At 29.3% G+C, this 22,049-nt stretch overlaps 1 protein-coding gene across 1 annotated transcript in view; it reads right to left on the reverse strand.

Moving 5' to 3' along the window:
• Positions 1-16,487, reverse strand: part of twin (CCR4-NOT transcription complex subunit 6-like twin) — a 92,173-nt gene extending 75,686 nt beyond the window's left edge. Inside the window, exon 1 of the mRNA XM_071182119.2 lies at positions 13,598-16,487. Coding sequence (XP_071038220.1) covers positions 13,598-14,822 — 1,225 coding nt within the window. The 5' untranslated portion in view covers positions 14,823-16,487. The remainder of the gene's footprint in view (positions 1-13,597) is intronic.
• Between the last annotated feature and the right edge of the window lie 5,562 nt (positions 16,488-22,049).

Here is a 22,049-nt window from a genome sequence, read left to right on the forward strand (position 1 = left end):
AATGAGCTTCTCCAAAAGAGATGTTTCTTTTAGTGTGTCGTTGGAGACAGAGGAAACAATGTCGTGAACTAGGAATTCTTGTCGAATTACACCGTGAATTTACGGTTTTCGACCATTGTTAGATAAATAATGGCGAAGAGGCTTAGGTTGTTCTGAATCATTTTATGAGCTACAGAGAGACTAGTATTAACGTAATCGGGGCAGTATTACAAGTTTACGAACGGTATATGGAGCAGGGCTTGAAGATAACTTAAAAAAATAATAAATTATTGACCTGTTTATATCAATATTAACCTTAAATTGTTTCTTATTTACTAGTAATTTAAAAAAAATAGTTGAATTTGCTAAGTATTAATCATTGAGGACATTTTTAGGAGGGAAAAAAAGATAAATCTATAAATAAGGAAAGACTTTAGCAATACACTGAGGTTTTATCTAATTCGTTACATTTTTATTTATCGGTTACTGTTGAATCTAGATTAACGGTTCCCAATTTTTTTCGGTTATGGAACATTAAATGGTTAACATTTTTTCAACGGATCCCCGACTTATAAAATATATAAAAAATAATTGTGAACGTATTAGCTTATAAATGACTTTTTTTCTTCTTAAATACTTAATAAGAATGGCATTTTTCATCGTTTCATAATTAATAACATTAAATTAAGTTTTATATATGACAATTGAATTTACAGTCCTAGAGTTGAATCTAGTGTTTTGAATTTGTTTTTGGTGTATAAACATAAGCTGAAAATGAGTCGAATTAAGATTTTCGTTGAAAAGGCTAGTAGGGAAACATTTCTTTTTTAACAATTAAGTTATTTTATTTTGGTTTGAAAAACACGTTGGGAACATTAATGCAATATTTTATAAATGCAAGTCCTTTTCATTAATTATTCAATAAATTGTTATTTGAAAATTATATATTTATCAAGAAAATAATAATAATGCTTTTTCTTTTTAAAATTATATTAGAGACATTTAATGTGAAGAATGAAAGTTTTGCATTGTTTCTCCAATGACATTCTTCAACTTAGTTTTAATAGCTTTTAGACCAGTAGTTTTTGGCGTAACTCAAATTAAATAAAATAAGCTAAACTATGTTTTTTTTTGGAAGAAAAAAAAAGTAATAAAATGTGAGAATGGGTATCGAAAAAAAAAAATGTTTGGTAGTTTTTGAATTTGGTTATTTTAATTTTGAATTTTAAAGTGTGACGAGTAATGCTGAAACGAGCATTTCTATAAATGATACCCTTTTAATAATGTATTAAATATATTGTTATTGGAAAAAAATATAAATATACATAATCTAAAATTTGCTATTTCTCTTTATTTATTGGCATTTCACTTGTATAATTTTATAATAATAACCTAATTATTAAATAAATAATCGATTATTGAATGAATATAAACTTATTACAAGTTTAAAAATCATATCATTACTGGCTAAAAGAAAAAAAAAAAAAAAAAAAAAAAAAAAAAAAAAAAAAAAAAAAAAGAAAAAGAAAAAAGAGGTCCTAACTCACGGAATCCCCGTGACCTGTCCACGGGGCCCTAAGGTTCCGCGAAACACGTTTTGGGAACCGCTGGCTTAAACTATTGGGATCATTTTTGTCTCGATTGGGACAAATGAACCCCCCCCCCCCAATATTTTGAGACTCTAGAACCCAAATCCGTCGAAAAAAAAAAAGGATATTTTATTTTTGTGTAGGATATTAAATCTTCAAATACCGTTTGCAAAAATTAATTAGCATATTTAAGGCTAGACTCTCAACTTATAATGATTGTATTTTACAGGTCAATCCGATCGCTAGATCAAAAGCTATTTAAAAGTTCCTTTTTTTTTTTTGCGCACTATACAAAAAAAAAAAAAAAACATACAAGGAACTCGTGTTTAATTATGCAAAATACTATCATTTATCAAACTGTCTGTTACAAGTAATAATTGGAGAACTTGGCCATACTTTTTCGATAGGTGGCTGATGTCTATCAAATTATTCATAGTATTGTTTTCGAAAACTTTTCAATTTTCGGGGATGTAATTCCACCCAATAATAGAGAAACATCCTATTGCCTACCTCTGAAAACAGTGTTTTAATTACGGTATTAAAAAACACGGTTCATTACTATAAACCCAGAACCGTTCAATCATACTAGCTGTGTCTGAACCGTTAACAATGTTCATTCTTTCTTTCTATTATACAAAGGATCTTCAAAGCTTCAAAACGTATTTAAATTTAGATTCTTTTCCCTCTTGCAATACATTTGTTAATAGTATTCGTATTTAAATTCACTTTTTTTATTGTTTTTCATCCCCGAAACTGCGCACATAACAATAATCAATCGTGTAATGATTTCAATCAATAATAGTATTGAAAGGATGAGGATATAACAACAAAGAAAAGGATAAAGATTTTTTCCCTTTGCATACAATCGTATAGAGATAGCCAGAAGAAAAGGAATAAATGATTTTGAAGACAATAAGAAATATTCATAGAGCAAAGTAAAAGAGGGAAAGTTATGATATTACCCTTTGTATGTATAGTAGTAATTGAGAAAGTTCCTTATTTAAAATGGAATTGGGTAGGTAATAGTAATAAAAATCAAGAGGACAATCTCGTCCACTTTCGGTTTTTATCAGAAGTTTACTTTAAAGAAGAGACAGAGCTATCGAAAAATTTTGGGCGAAATATGAGCCACGCAAATAAAAGTGTTTTATTCTGAAATTTCTATGGCGGGCAACATAGAGATACATTCTTATTTGAAAATTTTTACAACACAAAGTCAAATTACGAGATATTGCATTTTATAAATAATTTGGGAACGATCTTTAAGATCTTTAATAAAAGTAACGAAAACACTTTAAGTTTTGTCGATCTTTAGTCAACGCCGTTTATGTTAATTATGAAAATGGCGCAAAATGTAGTAGAGCCAGAGTTTTATAATGAAAGGCATTGATATTTAGTACTTTTTTAAAAGTAATTTTAACGCTGCATTATTTGGGCATAGAAAAACACGATTAACGAAAAGTATTAAACTCTTTAAATTTTTTAACCCACTGACGGTTTTGATATTTTAATTTTGACCTCTTCCAAATGGTTGCAATATCTAGAAACTGCGGTTCCTGAAATAGCCGCTTGCCTTTTCTAAAACCCCTTGCCAAACGGTAAGAGATAATTCCTCCCCCCTTACAATGGGAAACGGTGGTTTGAAGGGCCATTTTTCTCCTATTATTTACTTGACAGGTGGGGTGGTTTACTTCTTGAGGTGTTGTAATTATAGACTGTCCGCACTATTCACTTTGCTGAGGTCATTTTGAACATGAAATAAATACTTTTGCAACCTGTTTGAAAATATTTCATATGATCTGTGAGTGAGCATGGAATCTCCTCCGGAAAAAAAAAGAAAAAGAAACAAGTAAAATCTAGCGTTGCGTTTTAAAATTTGTTTTTATCAATATTTTTCTCTTTATCATATCATTGTCCTTTTTATTACAGTATTTTTTGTCGATAACGTAGAGTATTTTATATGGAATACATCAAGATGTATCTAAAAATAATCCGGCATATTATGTAGAAGTGCAAGTGTTTAATTAATTTGGAGTAATCAACTTTCCCATTAATAGTATAAAGACAGAAATATTCTTTGAAGTTGTGCGAAATATTTCAAACAAACCTTTTTTAATAATTCATTTGCATTAAATCGGTTATTTAAAAAATGGCATGGGTATTTTTTTTCTAACTTTTTTTTTTTAGAATGAAATAATAAGTATTTATTCTAGAGATAAAGTAAATATGGTAATAAAATTTCGGTTTTTATTTTTTCAACAATGCAAAGGTTTATTTAGAAGTTATAAAAATAGTAGAAAAACGAAAATAAAATATCTATTTTAATTATTAAGTCCATTCAACTAAAATTCATTTAATAAAAGTTTAAAATAATGATATCAATTCACGACTCTCGTTTTTTCTACAATAAATAAATGTTATGACAGATGAATAAAGAGTCTAGTTGTGATGCAATTCATTTCTTTTCTGTGCAAATCTAAATTTATACCTAAAAACATAGCAAAGCCAATGCTAACTCGATTTAGTAAAATATGTGACTTATGCTCACTTTGAAATTATCTATTTAATTTCTAGATATGATGAAAGTTCGTATGAACACTTAGTAGCAAAATAAAAATTACTAAATATTTAGTTTTTGTTTCTTCAGCTGTTTAGACTTTAACTCTTTTAATTATTAACTTTACATATTTCATGAAACTATATCTCGTTCATTATAACTATTCAATAATACTTTTATATTTACTCCAGCACATTAATTTGTGTAATTTAAGTCCACTTTACCTTAATTGAGTTATTTTATTAGAGTTTGTTATAATCATCAGAAGTTGATGGTATATTTTCATAAATTTACTATCAACACATAATTAGTAGAGACTTTACTTTTAACATTTAGCTCCCTTATTTTCTCTTATATTTTTGTAAATCAGGGAGGGACATCAGATTGACTATATATTATAAATCCCAAAGCTTAGGGAGCAATTAGAGTTGAAAGTTAAATAAGCTTAATTTACATTTCTTAACACATCCCTTTATTTTCTTATAAAAAATAATGCGCAATAATTTATTTGAGATTTTTGTAAAACTTTTTTACTATTACTTGTCCTGAATACTCTATACCAAGAAACCTATTCCAGAACGTTTCTCTATCGTTTTCTACACATTGTTAAAGTTTCCCAGGGTTTCAAAAATTGTACGTTACTGTGATATATAGTTATGAATGAGTAGTTTTTCCATTCATTCGATTCCTAATGTTAGCTGCATGATATCTTCATTTTATTCATTCTAGTCAAGTTCAAAAACTTATTCATAAAAATCCTCGTTATCAGAGTAAATGGTACTGAAATTACAGTGCGCCGAAATGTCTGTATGTAGTAAGATGACAGTACTAAATCTTCCTTCTACTCACTGATACATGTTACTAGTAAACACCTTTCTATTCCTTATCTCGCTCCATACATAAGGTGACAAAAATGATTAAGTACTGCAACTGTACACTCATACAACAGTGCAAATAATACAATACAAATTCACTGTCAAAACATCAAAGGATATTTTTTCCTTCCATATTTTAATTCTCTTGTCTCCCGAAATTCCTTCTCATCGTTTTGCCATAAAATATATCAAATTTGCAATATATGTCAGTAAAAAAAAATAGTAAAAGGTGAGTACAGAAACAGATTATATAAAATGACAAAACAATTTATAGAAGTTGAAAATACTTAAAGTAATAATATACTTAACGGGATAGCTTCAGTCAACGATGTTAAGATAAGATATGATTATACTACCTTTTGCTTCATTTTATTCATTAATTTTTTATAATTTGATTCTTAGTTTCATAGTTTGTATCTTACTTTCATTTTTTATGTTTTTATTGTATCTCTGAAATTTAAGAAACTGAGATTTTAATAATTAAATTTTTTGAAAATTTTAAATTCATTTATAAAATTTTTTTACGTTGGGTAAATTTGTGTAAGTTTAATAACATTCATTTTCAATGATTAAAGCCATAAGAAATACCTGTTTTTGAATTGTACTCACTGTATCCATAATTATATACTCTCTTAAAATAGTAGCTGGAAATGAAAAAAATCTTACATTTGGCTGAAATAAGTTGAAAATGTCCCTAAGAAAAAAAAAATCGAAAATATTATCGCCTATATTTATCGGAAACTATTTTAATGCTTTCGTTTCATTTTCAGATTTCGCCATTCATTACATAATTTAAGAAATTGTAAAAAAAATCATACTCTAAAATTCGTATATTATTCTATTATTATTAAATTAATTGAGCAATGATGGCTCAGTGGTTTAGGGAACTGAGCTATCATTATGAAGAACTAAGCTTCGCTTTTCGGCTAGCAGCCATCCCAGCTTCAGTTCGATGGGTACTAGCTTGTCAGGGAAGTAAAGGTTGCCTGTGCGTAAGGTAGATCATCCCGTCACAATTATGTCATTGTATGTGGAGCCTTAACTTCAATGAACCTCTGGATCACAGCAGACTGCTGCTGAATACTTGATTTAATTAATTATTATTATTAATAAATAAGTGTTAAAATTAATAAGTATTATAAATATTAAGAGCATATTTTGGGTAAACGAATTCTAAAAATAAGATCTTGTTAGTTTTAAATAATTTATAAAATTATAACAAATTTGTGTACATTACAATTCGTAAAATGTCACATTATTTTTTTTTATTATATATTAAAAATTATAAGCGATTATTTAAAAAAAAAATTTTTTTTTCTAATGTTATTTCAAGAGTTTGCACAAAAAGTTATAGAACTGCTTATTTCATTTCAAGGGTATGATAAATAAATTTAAACATCAAAAATAACATAACTGAAGGGGGGGGGGGGTATCTTCAAGAGCAAAATGCGAAAAAACAAATTACGATACATTTCACCTAATATTAGATATGCAGAAACTTTTTGAAACTTCAACGTCACAATATTATTATACTGGTTATTATATAAAATTCCAAGGCAAATATTTATTAACTTTTTCAAAGGCCGTGATAAGTATACTTAACACCACTTTTTAAAGTCCATGGCGAGCTTTTTTTACCACTCTCAATTTAGGTTTCCATTCGTTAACAACTTCAGCTTTCTTGAAGCGCGTTTGAATAAAATTGGAAACCATTTATTAGTTTAAAAAAGCGTATAAAAGATATAAAATACATATTTCTTTTTAAAGTTAGTAGCATTTATAAAATTTATTTTATAAATAACGAAAAATGAAAGTCAATGAGTTCCTAATAGGTCGTGGTAAATATATTTACCTAACCTAAATGAGTTTTTTTTCCTTATATCAATTACTATTTTTTTGTCAATTTCAATTCTAAGAATACTTTAACTTACCTTTACTACAAAAATGGCCCATTAAAGGGTTAAAGTAGCAAATTTCCAATGTGTTTGTATAAACTTAATTAGAGCAAATTAAGAGAAATACAAAATCATTTATTTACATCGATTTAAGAAAGAATAAAACATTTATTATTCGACAGTTTATTCGACATCGTATTATTCATCTTATTATTCGATATTATAATACTTTTAAGGTGGTACATTCCCAAGAAAAGTATGAATACCTTTCAAAGGAAATAAAATTTTATTACAAAAATTTTAGAAAATTATTTAAAATATTAATTAATTTATTACATTTCATGTGAAACCTGTGCATATATATAATTTAAATATATACACAAATTTCTAGCAAAAAAAGAAAAACCTAAAAGCCCAGCTGTCAGATAATTGACATTTAATAATAATATACTCCCTTTTCTACGTTTAAATACCTTTGCACTACTTATTGATACTGATGAGTTTATGATTTTGATTAAACACTTTTCAGAGATTTCAGGGTGCTATGCTATCAGTTTACAACGTTTACATACCGATCATTCCTACTTAAATCAGCACCAAATTAGTTTCCAAATTCTTTTTCGAAGTTAATTTTGAAAAAAAAGTTGGTGCTAGACAAAATTGCTCTCACTCTGTCAAACAAATCCCATTTTTGTTAGGACTCTTCCATAGGTAATCGCATAAAATGATATTTTAGTAAATAAATCGTGAATTCAGTATTAGTATAATTTTACAGTTGTTGTTCTATTAAACTGCATCGAAAGTTATTTATAACTCAACTTTCTGGAAATGTGGCAACTGATTTGGGAGGGAGAGAATATAAAAAAATTAACATACGATCATATGAAAAAAAAAAGCATTTCGAAGTTAAGTGAGATGATGCTAACCAACCAGCAATTACATCCTTAACTAAATCTACTATTGAATCATTAATTCAATAATTAAAGCCTTCCTCTAAAACTTGATAATACTTTGAAAGAATAAAAATTGAAACTGAATATTAAATATTAGTTTTTTAATCACTAACAAAAAAATCACAATTTAATATTAAAATGCTCCTTCAACCAGCAAAAAAAAAAAAAAAAAAAAAAAAAAAAAAAAAAAAACATAACGGGAAAAGCTACTATTATTTACTCGCTAAATACTCTATAAAAAAAAAGAAATCTAACTAAATGTAAAACTATTTAAAGATTTGAAGACAATACTATATGTAAATCATTTATAAGCATTATTTTCAAATATATCATTTTCTTATTTTTCATACATTTAGGTGAATCACTTTTACCGAGATTTATTGCACTATATTTTCAAAATTAAAATCAATCACCTGCACTGAGTCAATTTTAACCTCTTACTTTTTTTAAAATCAATTTTAATCTTTGCGAATTAACATTAGATGAAAATTAGTTCCATTTTGTCGTGTAATTCTCTTCCCATACCGATTTCTTTATTTTTTTTCTTTCCTTTTTATACTAAAAAAAAATGTTTCAGTTAAATATATTCGAAAATCCTTTCGCATTTTCTTCGAAAGCAAACTCTATTGTGTATTGAGTATTTCTACCCTTCAGGTGATGGAGTGGACATCAATTAACCATAGCTGAGAAGGGAGTGAATTTCACGCCCATTTCCGCAAGAAAGGGGGAAAGCATTAGCGACTTTTCACGTGCATGGCCGTTTCGCCGGACAAAAATCAGAGGCTTTTTTTACGTGCAGGACCATCTATAGGGGAAAAATGAAGGGAGGTTTTCTACGTTCACAACCATTTGCGAGCGTAAAAAAAAGTACGACTTTCTACGTGCAGAACCGTCGGTGGGTTAAAGAGTTTAATACTTTTTACAGTACATTTAGATCTTTATTTAAAAATTTCAGACGATTCTTTACAACATCGAGTTTAAGGTATTTCAACTATGGTTTTTATTTTCCTAGGTGAAAGAACTTTGAAAAACACACATAAAGAACTTAAAAAACTATCTTAAACCCACGGTGTTTCGATTATAATACCAAGCTATTTCATAATATCTAGAATATACAATGTCACATATTACTAAAAATATAAACATGGCATAGTTCATTTTCAGATTGTACTAATTTAAAAACACAGTTTTCAAATTAATTTTGGTTGAGAAGCACTATTATTTTTTCACTATTACAAGCTTGACTTTTCTAAAATAAAATTTAGTGTTTAATTCAATTTATTTACAACAATCTTTAGCTGTGCACAATTAACTATCAGAAAAAAAAACGTTATTACAACGTATTAAAAGTTATATTTTATCTTTATCAATAAAGATAAAAATTGTGAACAACCAAGACAATTTAAAAGCACACGAAAAAAGATAAGTTGGTGTGGAATTTAACGGAAAGTAGAGTTATCGCAAGTTTTCCGCTTTAGTTCAAAGTTTTTTGCCGATAAATAAATCAACTTTATCACACTTATATTTCGAATAACACCCTTCACATACTTCGAATAACACCTTTCGAAAATAAATTTTTATTTCTACATATATTTTTTTTGAAGTAGAAGGCTTCGTTAACCAAACCCCGTGTCCTCATCCTTCGCCCTCATTTTTTTTCCTTTTAAATGTTGAAATTTTTTAAAACCTAAATTAATTAATGAAACACATATTTAGAATAATTTTGTCAGAAAACATTTTGTTAATATGTTGATCGTAACGAACGGTTCCTATCTCTCTTTATTTTAAAAAATATATAAATAAGGTCTATTCAGAGCGCCAAATTTCAATTCTTTTACTGCATGGTATTTTTTACTACAAATTTAACAACTAATAGTTCTCGAACTACTTACCGAATGGCAAATTATTTTATTACATCGAGCTTCCTGCGAAAATCTCTACGCATCTTCGTACTTTCAAGTTTCTTAAGTCTTAAAAATTTTCCACCATAACACAAAATGTAATGTAATTTTGAAAACCTAAAGCAGCGGCGGCAACGCAGCTTACAATTTTCTAAATAAATTATACAGAAAGATACCTAACATTATTATACCTAGATACCGAATTTTAAATTACAAGGCAGTATACTAAGTATCTTTAAAACCGGAACTTAGAGAAGGTTTTGGAAAAAATTTAAAACCTTAATACAGAGATGCCAATTTGATCCGGACAGCGAATAAATATTTTCGAGTGGTAGTTTATTCTTGGTTTATAAATTCAATTTAGTAGATTTTTACCAGGGTTCGTGATTTTTTTGATTTTTTTAAAAAAAATCAAAAGAATCAGATTTTTTTTTATTTAAATCGGATTTTTTTGATTTAAATCAGATTTTTTTGATTTTTATTTAAATTCACTGTAAGAACTTTAATTTATGATTAAAAAAAATTATAAATGTTTAATCAAATTAACTTAATATTAAAACTATATTGTAACAATATTTTAGAAGCTCTAACTAAAATAATTTTTCATTATAATACATGGCTTTGAATGCATAGCAACCATTTTGAAACAAATGCATGATTAAAATTTAAAGACTAGATGAAATAGAGAATTTAAAGAATACTTCAGGGGTCTGTCTGGGTTTTTCTGAGAGGTACCTATTTTGTGAAAATTAAAAATTATATTATAGAATCAACACAAATATAGTAAAAATATGGATTTATCGTTTCTTACAAGACAAAAAAATAAAATTTTAAGAAAAAGTATTTTGTGTGATTATTCTATCATTTTTCCTAAAGTTGAATTCGTAAAGGTACCATTAAACGGTAGTAAATTTGGCTTGGGCAGACCCCTGTGCTTTAACTATTAAAACAAAGTTTCAGTTGGCAAACCATAACTTTAATTTAAAATTGTGATTTCTTTTTTTTTTCCTCTTGATTTTTAAAATGGCAAAATAAATTAAGCAGATTGTGTTCATAAATGTAGTCATTTATCAAAAAATAAATATTTAATCTATATATTTTTACATTAAAATATTCATTTTTAATTCTATATCAAAATAGATAAGTTAAGCTTAAAAAAAAAATTAGAAAATCTATGTACTCATTGGAATTTTTTTTCACAAAATTTCTTTATAGAAAATCAGATAATGTCAAAGATACTGTAAAGATATTATGAGAAAAATATACCAGTTAATAACCCTACTGCATCAAATAGACTTTGAAAGAGTTTGAAAGGGAAGAATGACACTATATTAGGAAAAAAACATCTGAATTCATCAGCACCTTTTTTTTTCTTTTTCTGTTTTTGGCATATTAGGGTAATTTCTTTTTAATATAACCTCAAGCTTCAGAAATATACATTTTCCACCAATAAAATATGATGTAGATTTTAATTCACACTTTTTCAATCGAAAGGTAGAATTTTATTAACATTATTTGGATGATTTTTTGAAAAAAATTCATGTTTATTAATTACTTTCTACAGCTATGCAAGTCTATATTAACACAGCATTAAATGTTTACTTTAATCTGTACTTTCAATCTCAAGAATCAAAAGATTTTTAAAAATGTAATTTCAAATGTGTTGGAATTTAATACACACCAAGAAAGAAAGTAATTTCGTTAACTAAAATTAATTAATGCAGCAATTTATTTAAATTAAATTTTAATACTAAGAAAAGAAAATAATAAAAGTATCAAAAATTTAAAACACTGTTTTTTAACTTTTAAAATCAATATATATAACGATAAAAAAAATTTGTTGATTTAAATCAATGATTTTTTTTAAAAAAAATCATTTGATTTAAATCATGATTTAAATCAAGCTGATTTAAATCAACGAACCCTGATTTTTACCCACCACTACTTCCAAATAATTCGTAGGCTTACACATTCACCACTTTGTTACAATTATGTCGTGTTAAATCTTTTAAATAATTAGCAAAATTATTCAAATATTTGCAAATTTTGGTTTGCAAAAAAAGTTGTTTAGTTTAGCAAATTTACCGTTTTTTAAATTATTTTGGCGTGTCCGGAGCAGTTGGCATCTCTGTTAATATAGAAAATTTGGCAACTAAACACATTTCAAAGAATAAAAGATTTAAAGAGAGTAAATAATTTACTAAATAAAGAATTTTTTCATAGGTTAACAGAGGAGGCAGAATCCCCTTATCTATCTGAAGAGGTTTCTCGCTCTAATGAGGTTAAATCGAACATTTAGAAAATTCTTTTTATGAATAAATTTATTCGAAAAAGTGAAAACATTGCATTTATAAAGCTTCACAAACCAAGTCAGCATATTTTCCTTTTATTGTAAATACCGATAAGCATATAACACGATGATTACTAAACACGATTTACTTAAAAAGAAAAAGTGGTTTAAAACGAATAAAATATAATTCATTGAAATAAGAGAAGGAAAAAAAAGAAAGGGCCAAGGTAGCAATGAAAATAAAACTCATATCGATTGTATTCAAAATAGACTTGGAATAAATAAATAAATAAAAAAGTAGTAATGCTTCCATTACGCGAAAAAGAAAGAAAGAGATAAATAATTCGAACGCACGAAATCATCGTATCAATGGCTATCCGCTACTGACATTCTACGTGTAGCAAAACACTCTTCACGACTTCGTAACTTTTTATTGCCGACGATATTTATGGTGCACGAATTAGACAAAATGGCAATGTAAAAATTCATAATTTAAATAAACTTCCGGGATACTTCCTCATCATGATGCGTAAAACGCAAGTCATTATCACAAATAAAAAAATAAAAAACATTTAACTTTATGGTTCATTAATAGAAAAGTTCTCATTCTTCATTCAATCTAATTCCTTGTCATGGGAAAAGCATTGGAGCAATATTTAGACACTCTTTAAGGGTACTAAAAGGATGGACGATATTGAAAAGAAATTGTAACACGTAACATATGAAAATAAGTAACTAGCTTATAAATGCAAAGCAAGGGTAATTTTAAAAATATTTTGAAATAAATTATAAAAATTCTCAAACGATAATAAAAAATAAAATTCTCAAACGATAATAAAAAATAAATTTCTCAATTCTTTTCCCCTTCTTTTATTATTATTCGGTATTTTTAAAATTTTTTTCGAAGAGGAAAAAAAAAAGTACATATTCTTTCCGGATGTTTGGATTTCGGTAAATGCATTTGGCAAAGAACAGATGGTCTACGATTATTTTATAGAGGCTGTTTGGATACATGCAATTAATTTTTTTTTACATGACACATAAATCAGACAGAATCAGCGGGAATTTTTTTGTGTGCAAATTTACAATGTTTTTTACTTAGCTGATTTCAAAACACAATAAAAGTGTATAAGAAAATTTTTTAAATAAATAATATTTCATAGTTTCTGTTAAGATTCTGCTAAGCAGAAATTATATCTGTTCAAAAAAATTTCTCCTAAGAACTTCTGTCCAAGAATTTTTTTCTTCTTCTTCTCCTTATTATTGAAACTAAATTTCATAAAATGATAAAGATAAAATAAATTTTGAAACTAATTAGGGAAAAAAAAATTCATGAATTCTTACAATAGATATTTTACGCTACTCTATTAAAGAATAAAGTTTTTAAGAGAATGCAAATAATATGGTGCGATGTTATGTACACTTAGAAAAATTGAAATTTTTTATAAATTCATATAATAAAATTTGCCTCTGGAAACGAGATCACTTTTGTGATTCCTAAATAGTTGACAGATTAAAATAGTAGTACTAAAACTGAAAAAATGAAATTTAAACTTACGGACTACGGTGTTAAGGTTTCTTCCTACATTTTCATCATTTGAATTATCCTCTCCGTTGCTTAGTACAAGAAAATTGTTATATCCTCGTTTAACATGTCCTGACTCTTGAGATAACTGTCCGCCATTTTTTCGGATAACAGCCATTGCTAGACCATCTTCAGACACGTCCACTGGTGAGTCCGGTGGCGTGAGAAAGGTGGAAGGCGGTGGTACACAATAAGGGCAACGGCAACGCGGTGACGGGGGATAAGGGTACCACCCCTTCTTTCGCCTCCACTCGGAATTATCACATAGTTGGATGGTGGCTGAAGCTTTGGGAGATATCGGCGGTGAAGGGTATATCTTGGTACCATTACTGTCATACCGATAACAAAGAGGCTGGTAAGGTTTGAGGGTCACTATAGTACCGGATGGGTCATCCATGCCAGCAGCACAACTGGTATCACTTTCGCTGGTGCGTCGATCCTTCTTACGGCGTTTCCTGGGTTTGATAATTCTTGGTAAACCGTTCTCGGAAATAATCGAATCTTCGGAAGTAGTGCTGGTACAATCGCTCTGTTGGGATGGTGACGAGGAAACGGCACGGGAGGGGTTCAGACCAATATCCGAAACGTCTTCCTCAATATAGCAACTATTTCTTGAAGCTTGAGGATACAGATCGTCCACTCCTGAACTGGACATCAGCATGTAGATGGGGCCATTTCCCCCTGGGCTCTCACCCAGGCAAAATTCTCTATTTTTGAATGACGCGATTGGGCTGAGGAAGGGTTCGGGATCTTTTTCCTTGTCTTTAGGGGATAGGATCAAAGGCGCTCCTTGAGCGTGGATGGCCAAACGGGAAATCGGTAAGATTTCTTCCAAGTTACCACAATCGGTGATTTCCGCTCCAGGTGGGATGGAATATTCCAACGGATTGTGATTACCACGGGGATAGATTCGATTGCCTTTCCCTGAATGTACCGGATACTGTACTTTGTTTTGCCGCACCACACTTATAAGCGGCACTCCTGTCCAAGCGTAATTGCTAATGTTGTATCCAGGAGTTTGTATCGGAGCGCTACAGCAGCGGTTGCAAGGAAGTACATACCCGCCGCTGCTCCTGTTTCCTGCATCGCTGGTGTGCCCCCTGGGGCAGGATTTCCTCTTGGTCCTGGGTTGTTGCGTGATGAGGCAGGATCCTATATACTTCTGGATATCGACAGGGGTTTCGGGGTGAGGGCCCATATCAGGCAGGCACCAATACTTTTATGTCATAGCTACTTCGTCCCCGGTCACAATCCGCATTAAAACAATATATTCACTAAATATAAAATCCGTTTCCTCAGCATAGCGAATGGAATAAGATTCATTTGCACATTGGAGTTTTATGAACGTGGAAATAACCGAACTTCATCACCGGTCTTGGAAACGCCGCCAAGGGAAGAAAAAAAAAAAACAACACACGCAGTTATCCTCGTCAGCGCAAGAGAGTTTAAAAATTGCCAACCCGCTCTCCAACCTCGCACTCACCGTTCTGAAAATGTTTCGTTTTTTCTCCGTCACCTGTAGCTGCAAACGAGTACGTCACATTTGGCTGAGTATCGCCAGAACAGGTAAAGATATCCACAAGTTGGAATGGCCTTGTGACATTGAAATCATACGGCGGAGAAGGAAAAAAAAAATAATCGTGTTCTTTTTCAGATGGTAATATCTTCGATGTTTATTTATGCGCAGATTTAGCGAGAAAACACGCGATTATGGATGTCAACTGTTTTTCATCTTCAAAGAAATATTATATAGGACACTTTATTGTATGGTGAAAGAGTTTTGTATTTCGTGTAACTATGGTGACCAGGACGGAAAAAAAAGGTAGAGGATAAATATTTATTTATAGAAATGGCATCAAGCGATGAGCGAGAGGGAGATTCGTGATCTAGGTTTTATTAATAAAATTATGATTTCGTACACTGTTCGTTTGCTTTAAAAGATGAGTTGCGTATTTAATTTTATTAAGCGAGGGAAATTATTTTAGAAGAGTGAATTAAACAAATTGAGAAACACCATTTCACAATGATTGTTTCAAAATGACTTTTATCGGGTAACATTTAGAGTAATGTGAAACACACACAAAAGATAAACAATACGGATTAATTAATGGATCTATTTTAGATACAGAAAGAGATTTGTTAAAATTAATTTAGTTCAGAAATTCTCAGTTTGTAGTTTTCAAAAAAAAATCTATTTTTTTACATAAATTATTACTACATTGCAATTGGGTGATCGATTTGGGTCTAAATCTAAATCATAAGAAGCGGATGCTGCTATACTGCGCTAACTGAAACAACTATGCACTCAAGGTAAAAGAATTAAAAAGTATTTTAAACCATGTTTAAAGTTTAGGTCAATTGGGTCTGAAATCATTAGCTAATTTTTTTTCTTTTTTAAATTATGAGCTTTTTCATTTTTTAAAGTAATTCGACAATTTAAAGATATTGTGAATAAAAATTATTTAATAACATTAATTTGTATATTGCATTCAAAATATATAAGGCAACAGTTTACAGTCAGCATTTTTTTTTTCATTCATTTAAAATTAGTCAACAGCTAGCGCGCTCAACTTGGAATTTTTTTAAAGGGAAAATTTTTTTTTCTTTTCTCTCTCTCTTTTTTTTTTTCTTCTTGAAATTAGCAAATATATTTTTTTACACACTTCGATTGATGAGTGATTTCATTGTGAGTAACAATAATTTTTTTATTTTAGAGACTAATCTTTCTAACACAATCAAAATTTCGTTTGTCTATAAACTAGATAAGCAATGAATAAATAATTTGAAATAGCATATTAAATAGACATTGATTTAACAGAATCAATTTTAAATTTTCTCATCGAGAAATTTGCCTCCTTCTTAAAAAAAAGTTTTACTATTAATAGTTACAATTAGACATTGTTTAATACAAGGTGGCAAAATGAGGACCAATTTAACACTAGATAACAAAACACCTGCCCCTAATAGATTATTGACCAATGCCAGTTATGAATTGGAGATGCTCCCAATAAGCTTAAGCTACTGTGCTCATAGTACCTTATTAAAATTATGGTGCATAGTTGCAACCATTTCTGGTATTGTGGTAAACTAAAAATTTCTTACAGTGCTTGTAATCACATTTTTCATTTACTTTTTAATTGTTAGTTTTATTTATTGACAAAACATATTCTCATGCGGAATTCGAATCAACTTATGGTTTTACTACAAAACCATTTCGTTTAAAAAGCAAGCACATTTTTAGCAATATGTTCACACTAATTCTTCCAAATTGTTTTTTTTTTTTTGATCAATTTTATGTCATTTTTTGCACGATAACGACAGTGCAAGTTTATCTCAACATTAAAAATGGTTGCAACTTTCCACCGAAATCTTTTTACAGTATAGTAGAATAAGTTATACGAAGGAGATAAGAAGGGTTGTACACTTTTTACTTCTCCAGATTTGCTGTAATCGTCGTCTATCAGTCGAATGTTTAATTTCGTCAAAATAAACATTAAAGATGTTTTGAATATTCGTAAGCCCAACCGAATACTCAACTGCAGCGAACAAACTCAAACTTAATACTTTTAGTCCATCTAAGAGAGACAAACATATGCAACTATTGCAAAAATACTATTTGGGGGAAGCACACTTAACGTCTGCCAAGAGTGCAAACGATATTTCTATTTTTAATTGTAATGCATATTATAACACTTTTTTTTGTTACGTTAATTTGTTTGAAATAAACAAACGTCTGCTAAGAGTGCAAACGATATTTCTAATTTTTAATTGTAATGCATATTATAATACTTTTTTTGTTACGTTAATTTGTTTGAAATAAGCAAACGTCAGCCAAGAGTGCAAACGATATTTCCATTTTTTAATTGTTATACATATTATAATACTTTTTTTGTTACATTAATTTGTTTGAAATAAACAAAGGAAATATAAATATATACTACTTGCTTTTAATTCGTAGCCTATTAGTCGAATGATAGATAGAGTAACTATGATACAAGTGTATTTATCTAGGGTTAAAGAGGGAAGAAAAAAAAGCTTTCTTTGTATTACTGCTACGTGAATTAGTAACAATTAATGCAAAATGCTTTTGAAGTCGTTGCGTAAAGAAAAGAAAATAATGTAAAAATTAATTATAATTATACCCTCCATGATTTAAAAATTACAAAGCTCTCTCAAGTATTTCTCAATCAAGGGAAAAAGTATGGAAACAAAATGCAGTTAGATTTTCATAACAAAATGTTAACGCCAAGCAGTAATTTTTAAAAATATCAAAGATTTTAAAGTAAACGAATTTTAAAACTTTCATACATTACTCAAGAAAAAATCTTTTTCCAGTTTCGTTCAATGAAACCCTTACCTAACTTTCATATTTCCTCAGTACTGACAAATAAGGTACTTAAAAAGGAGGTGGCACTTACCTAAAATAAAACAAAAAAGGAATGTATAGCATGTATTAAGCATAAATTTTTTAATTATTTCAAACAATTAAGTACTGATATCAAAACAAAATTACTAGCTGGGGATATAATTTTAAAATAAATACATTACACGAATGATTTACTTAAATCACATGTTAAGATTTACTTTAAAATCACATCAAGAACTAGTATCCCTTAGTTAAGAATAAATGAAACTTTAAAATTTTAACTTCGACAGCATAACATGTTAAACGAAATGCTACATAACGCCATTAAGAGCCTTTTACATATTTATATCTCCAAAACAGCGGTTCACAATTTATTTCGGCCACAGCACCCTAAATGATCAAGCTTCTTTTGCAATCAGTTCAATTTAATTCAATAGCAGCTGTGATATACTAATTAAAAAATACTGCAAAAAATACTATTATAAAAGGTTTTGTAAATTTTAAATCAATAGTTTTTTTCAAGAGGTAAGATTTAAATGATAAAAACAAATAGATCTGATTTTTGGGTAGGAAAGCCATAAGCTATACTGAATTTTATATATTGTAACAACACAGTTTCATCATCATCATTGTTGGCCAGACAGCCCAATGTGAGCCAATGCCTTTTTCTGAAGATATCTCCATGACGCCTTCCGATTTATTTTTGATCTCCAATTCTTTTCATTACTTGCGAGAAATCCAGAATCCACTGAGTCAGCCCATCTCAACAGCGGCCTTCCCCGCTTTCTTTTCCAGTGGGTCTAAAAAGCAGTATCTTTTTTATTGTGTTGTCATCACTCATTCGAATCACGTGGGCGATTCAATTTATTCTATTTATTTTTTTGTATTTAATTATATCAGGTTGGTTATAAATCTTGTACAGTTCAAAGTTAAATCTCCTTCTCCAGTTATTGTTTTCATTTACACCACCAAGTATACTCCGTAAAATCTTTCTCTCAAATATTGCGATACAATTGCGAAAATGCGCGATACAATTCTGTCAAGACTGGCCGGACAAGAGTTTTGTAGATTAAGAACTTTTTTTTTTTCTAGAAAGAAACCTAGATTTAATAAATTTTGTCTATAAACTGTGTTGAAAAATAACAACACAGTTTATAGACATCCCTAATAAATGTTAAAAAAATTGATATTTTGTATCCTAAAATATTTCATTTCATTCACTATTAGCTTAACCCAAAGCAAATAGAAAAACTGTAGGATATATCTGTATAAAATAAAAAAAAATGATTTCTCGATCTAATTCCCCCCCCCCTTTCACTAAACATCAATACATTTCTCAACTTCCTTTCAAGATTCTTTCAAAACATCTAAGGCTGAAACCCAATACAACAAAAGGAACAACCATTTTGTCAAGATTTAGAGCCTCTTTGCTCTCTGAAAACAAAGGTTCAAAGCGATGTTAGAGGTCTGGTAAGTACAATTCAAAATCGTTTTCTTTTACGGAGGTCAAAAAAAGGAGTTGGGCGGAGTGAACAAATATAACAATACGGTAGGTATTTATGTAATTTTGTTTAACCTTACACCAGAAATGTTGCCCAAATCATCAAGAGAATCACATACGCCGACGCACAAAGCTTTTTTAGAGGGAAAAAAATGGCATTCTCCATAATGGTGGGCGACGCAAGAACAAGATGATCAGGGTCTTAACATTTTTAGAACAGAATAAAAGTTCATTGTTTTTTAGCTTCTTCATTTTCTTTAAACATTCCACTCTCTTTATAGATATTAATATTTGGCATTCCGTTCTTTTTATAGATATTATTATAGAAACGATAAATGTTCGAGGTTTAAGATTTTTAAATAATAGTAGAGATTTTTTTTCTACTTTAATTATATAGTGTGTTCCATAATTACTGCCTTTATATAGATATTAATATAGAAACGAAAATATTTGTTTGAGGTTTACGATTTTTGCAGAATAGTAAAACTTCGTTTCTTCAACATTAATTATTATTATAACTACTGCCTTTAATCATTTTTTTTTCTTCATTTATGTTAGTTTTGAGTTTTGCTTGGGTATATTTTTATATGAGTTAAATTTAGCTTTTGTATTTTTATTTCATAAATAAATTCTATTTTCTATTAAAATAATTTCATTTAAATAAAAATAAAAAATATTTTTTTACTAAAAATTTTTTACTAGTGAACTTTTAGTTCTTCTCTAAAAAAATGTAAATTTGAGAATACGCGTAAATGCATAAAAAATATAGTTGACAGTACAAGAGGTATTTGGTGGGAAAAAAAATCGGGTTATGCGTTGCCCAAGCCGTCTCGTTCCTTTTCTTTAACATATGAGTTCAAACACGTTCAAATTTTTATCATGGTTTTTCGAAGTCCTTTCGGCTAGGGAAATAAAAAAAGCCACAGTTTAGGTGCCTTATATTCAAATCAAAACTATGACTTAAACTCTAAATGCCGTTAAGAATTATCTGGGCTTAGGAACGGACAAAAAAAAAAAAAAAAAACATTAAACGAATTTTTTTCCATCAAAATTAGAATCATTAAAATCAATATCCTATTCTAATTTTCTGCATATTTTTTGATACCAGATAAAGCAGCACTGGAGTAAGTTTTAAAAGATTAAAAAATTAGACCGCAAACGCGTTTCATTATCTCAAAACAGTGGTATTGTACCATATTGAAGTTTTGAACCATTTTCCTCAGAATAAGCATTTGAGCAACTGTTGTAAATTCACAGAAATTATGAAAAAAGCATATTCGCATTCGAAAATAACATAAAAAGAATCATTTCATGCAATCAAACCAGGACGGGCAATAAAAGCGATAATATGCAGAGAAATTATTGTACAATCATTTTCAAAGCTGATGCTTATGTAGTAGGCTGGACATTCGACACAGGTCAAGTCAGCGGTCCCTGATACATACATGGTCCGAAATGGGGACACTTGCTTTAAAAATACACTTTCAACACTTTCCGAACAACATTCAACTTTCCGTTCATTCCGCTACAGAGTATTGTTCGCAAAGTACAACTTTCATATTCCTGATCAGATCAACCACATTCAGCCGATAAGGATGCGCAATTTTTAATAACGCACACGCAAACGTTATTCATGTTATGTCGATGATATGCCCATAAAAATAATAAAAAATAAATAAAAAAACTATATCCTCTTCCCTTCTATCTCTTTCTAGATACAGTGCATTGGAGAGACAGGAACGAAACCGATACAGAGAATATAAAAGCGTTTTACATCAACGATTTCGAAGTGGTCAGACAATTACCCATTGTAAACTAAATAGTTTCTTTTTAAACATAGTGGTTAGAAAATGTAACAAAAAAATACACTGCCGATGAAAAAGTTGGTAAAAAAGAAAAAAAATTGTCACTCGTCGACAAGGGTAAAAGACCTGCTGGTCGGTCCCGGAAATAAATTAGAAAGACCGGAGCTTTCCCAGATAGGAGGGTGCACAGTGGCTGGACAAGGTCATCACACTTGGGGCATCTAGCACTTCCTATTTTATCAGTAAATGCTTTCGATTTTCATTTGGTCTTCCTGATGCGGAATGTGAACAAAGTCAATCAAGTACATCATTGTTGACAGAAAAAGAATCCCTTAACAGTTTTTTTTTCTTTTTTAAACATCTCTCTTTCTCAGTCTAGTGATGATAGGATTGAGAGGTAAAAAAAATCAGAATGATTGAAAATAAGCTAAATTTTTAAACAGATCGATGCCCTTTGGTTGTTTTTTCTCTCTGGCTTCTTTTAGTTGCGAACGTTTCTCGAAATTCTTTCACCGAGGGAAATAAATCAACTCCACTTTAAGTTTCGTTAAGAGTAGGAAAAACCATTATTTTAAACTATATAAATATCATCTTTCCGAAAAGAATTAATCTGTGCTTTAAAATGGATAAAAAGTTAAAAAAAATTTTTTTTTTTAAATCGCCAATTTGGTGAAATTTTCCATCGAGACAAAAATTCTAAATATAATTTAAAATCAAGATGGAAGGACGGTTTATGTCCATTTTTCACAAAAA

This window comes from Parasteatoda tepidariorum, chromosome 4, assembly GCF_982258835.1.
Source record: "Parasteatoda tepidariorum strain Cologne lab strain chromosome 4, Ptep-v5.0, whole genome shotgun sequence".
Lineage (NCBI taxonomy): Eukaryota > Metazoa > Arthropoda > Arachnida > Araneae > Theridiidae > Parasteatoda > Parasteatoda tepidariorum.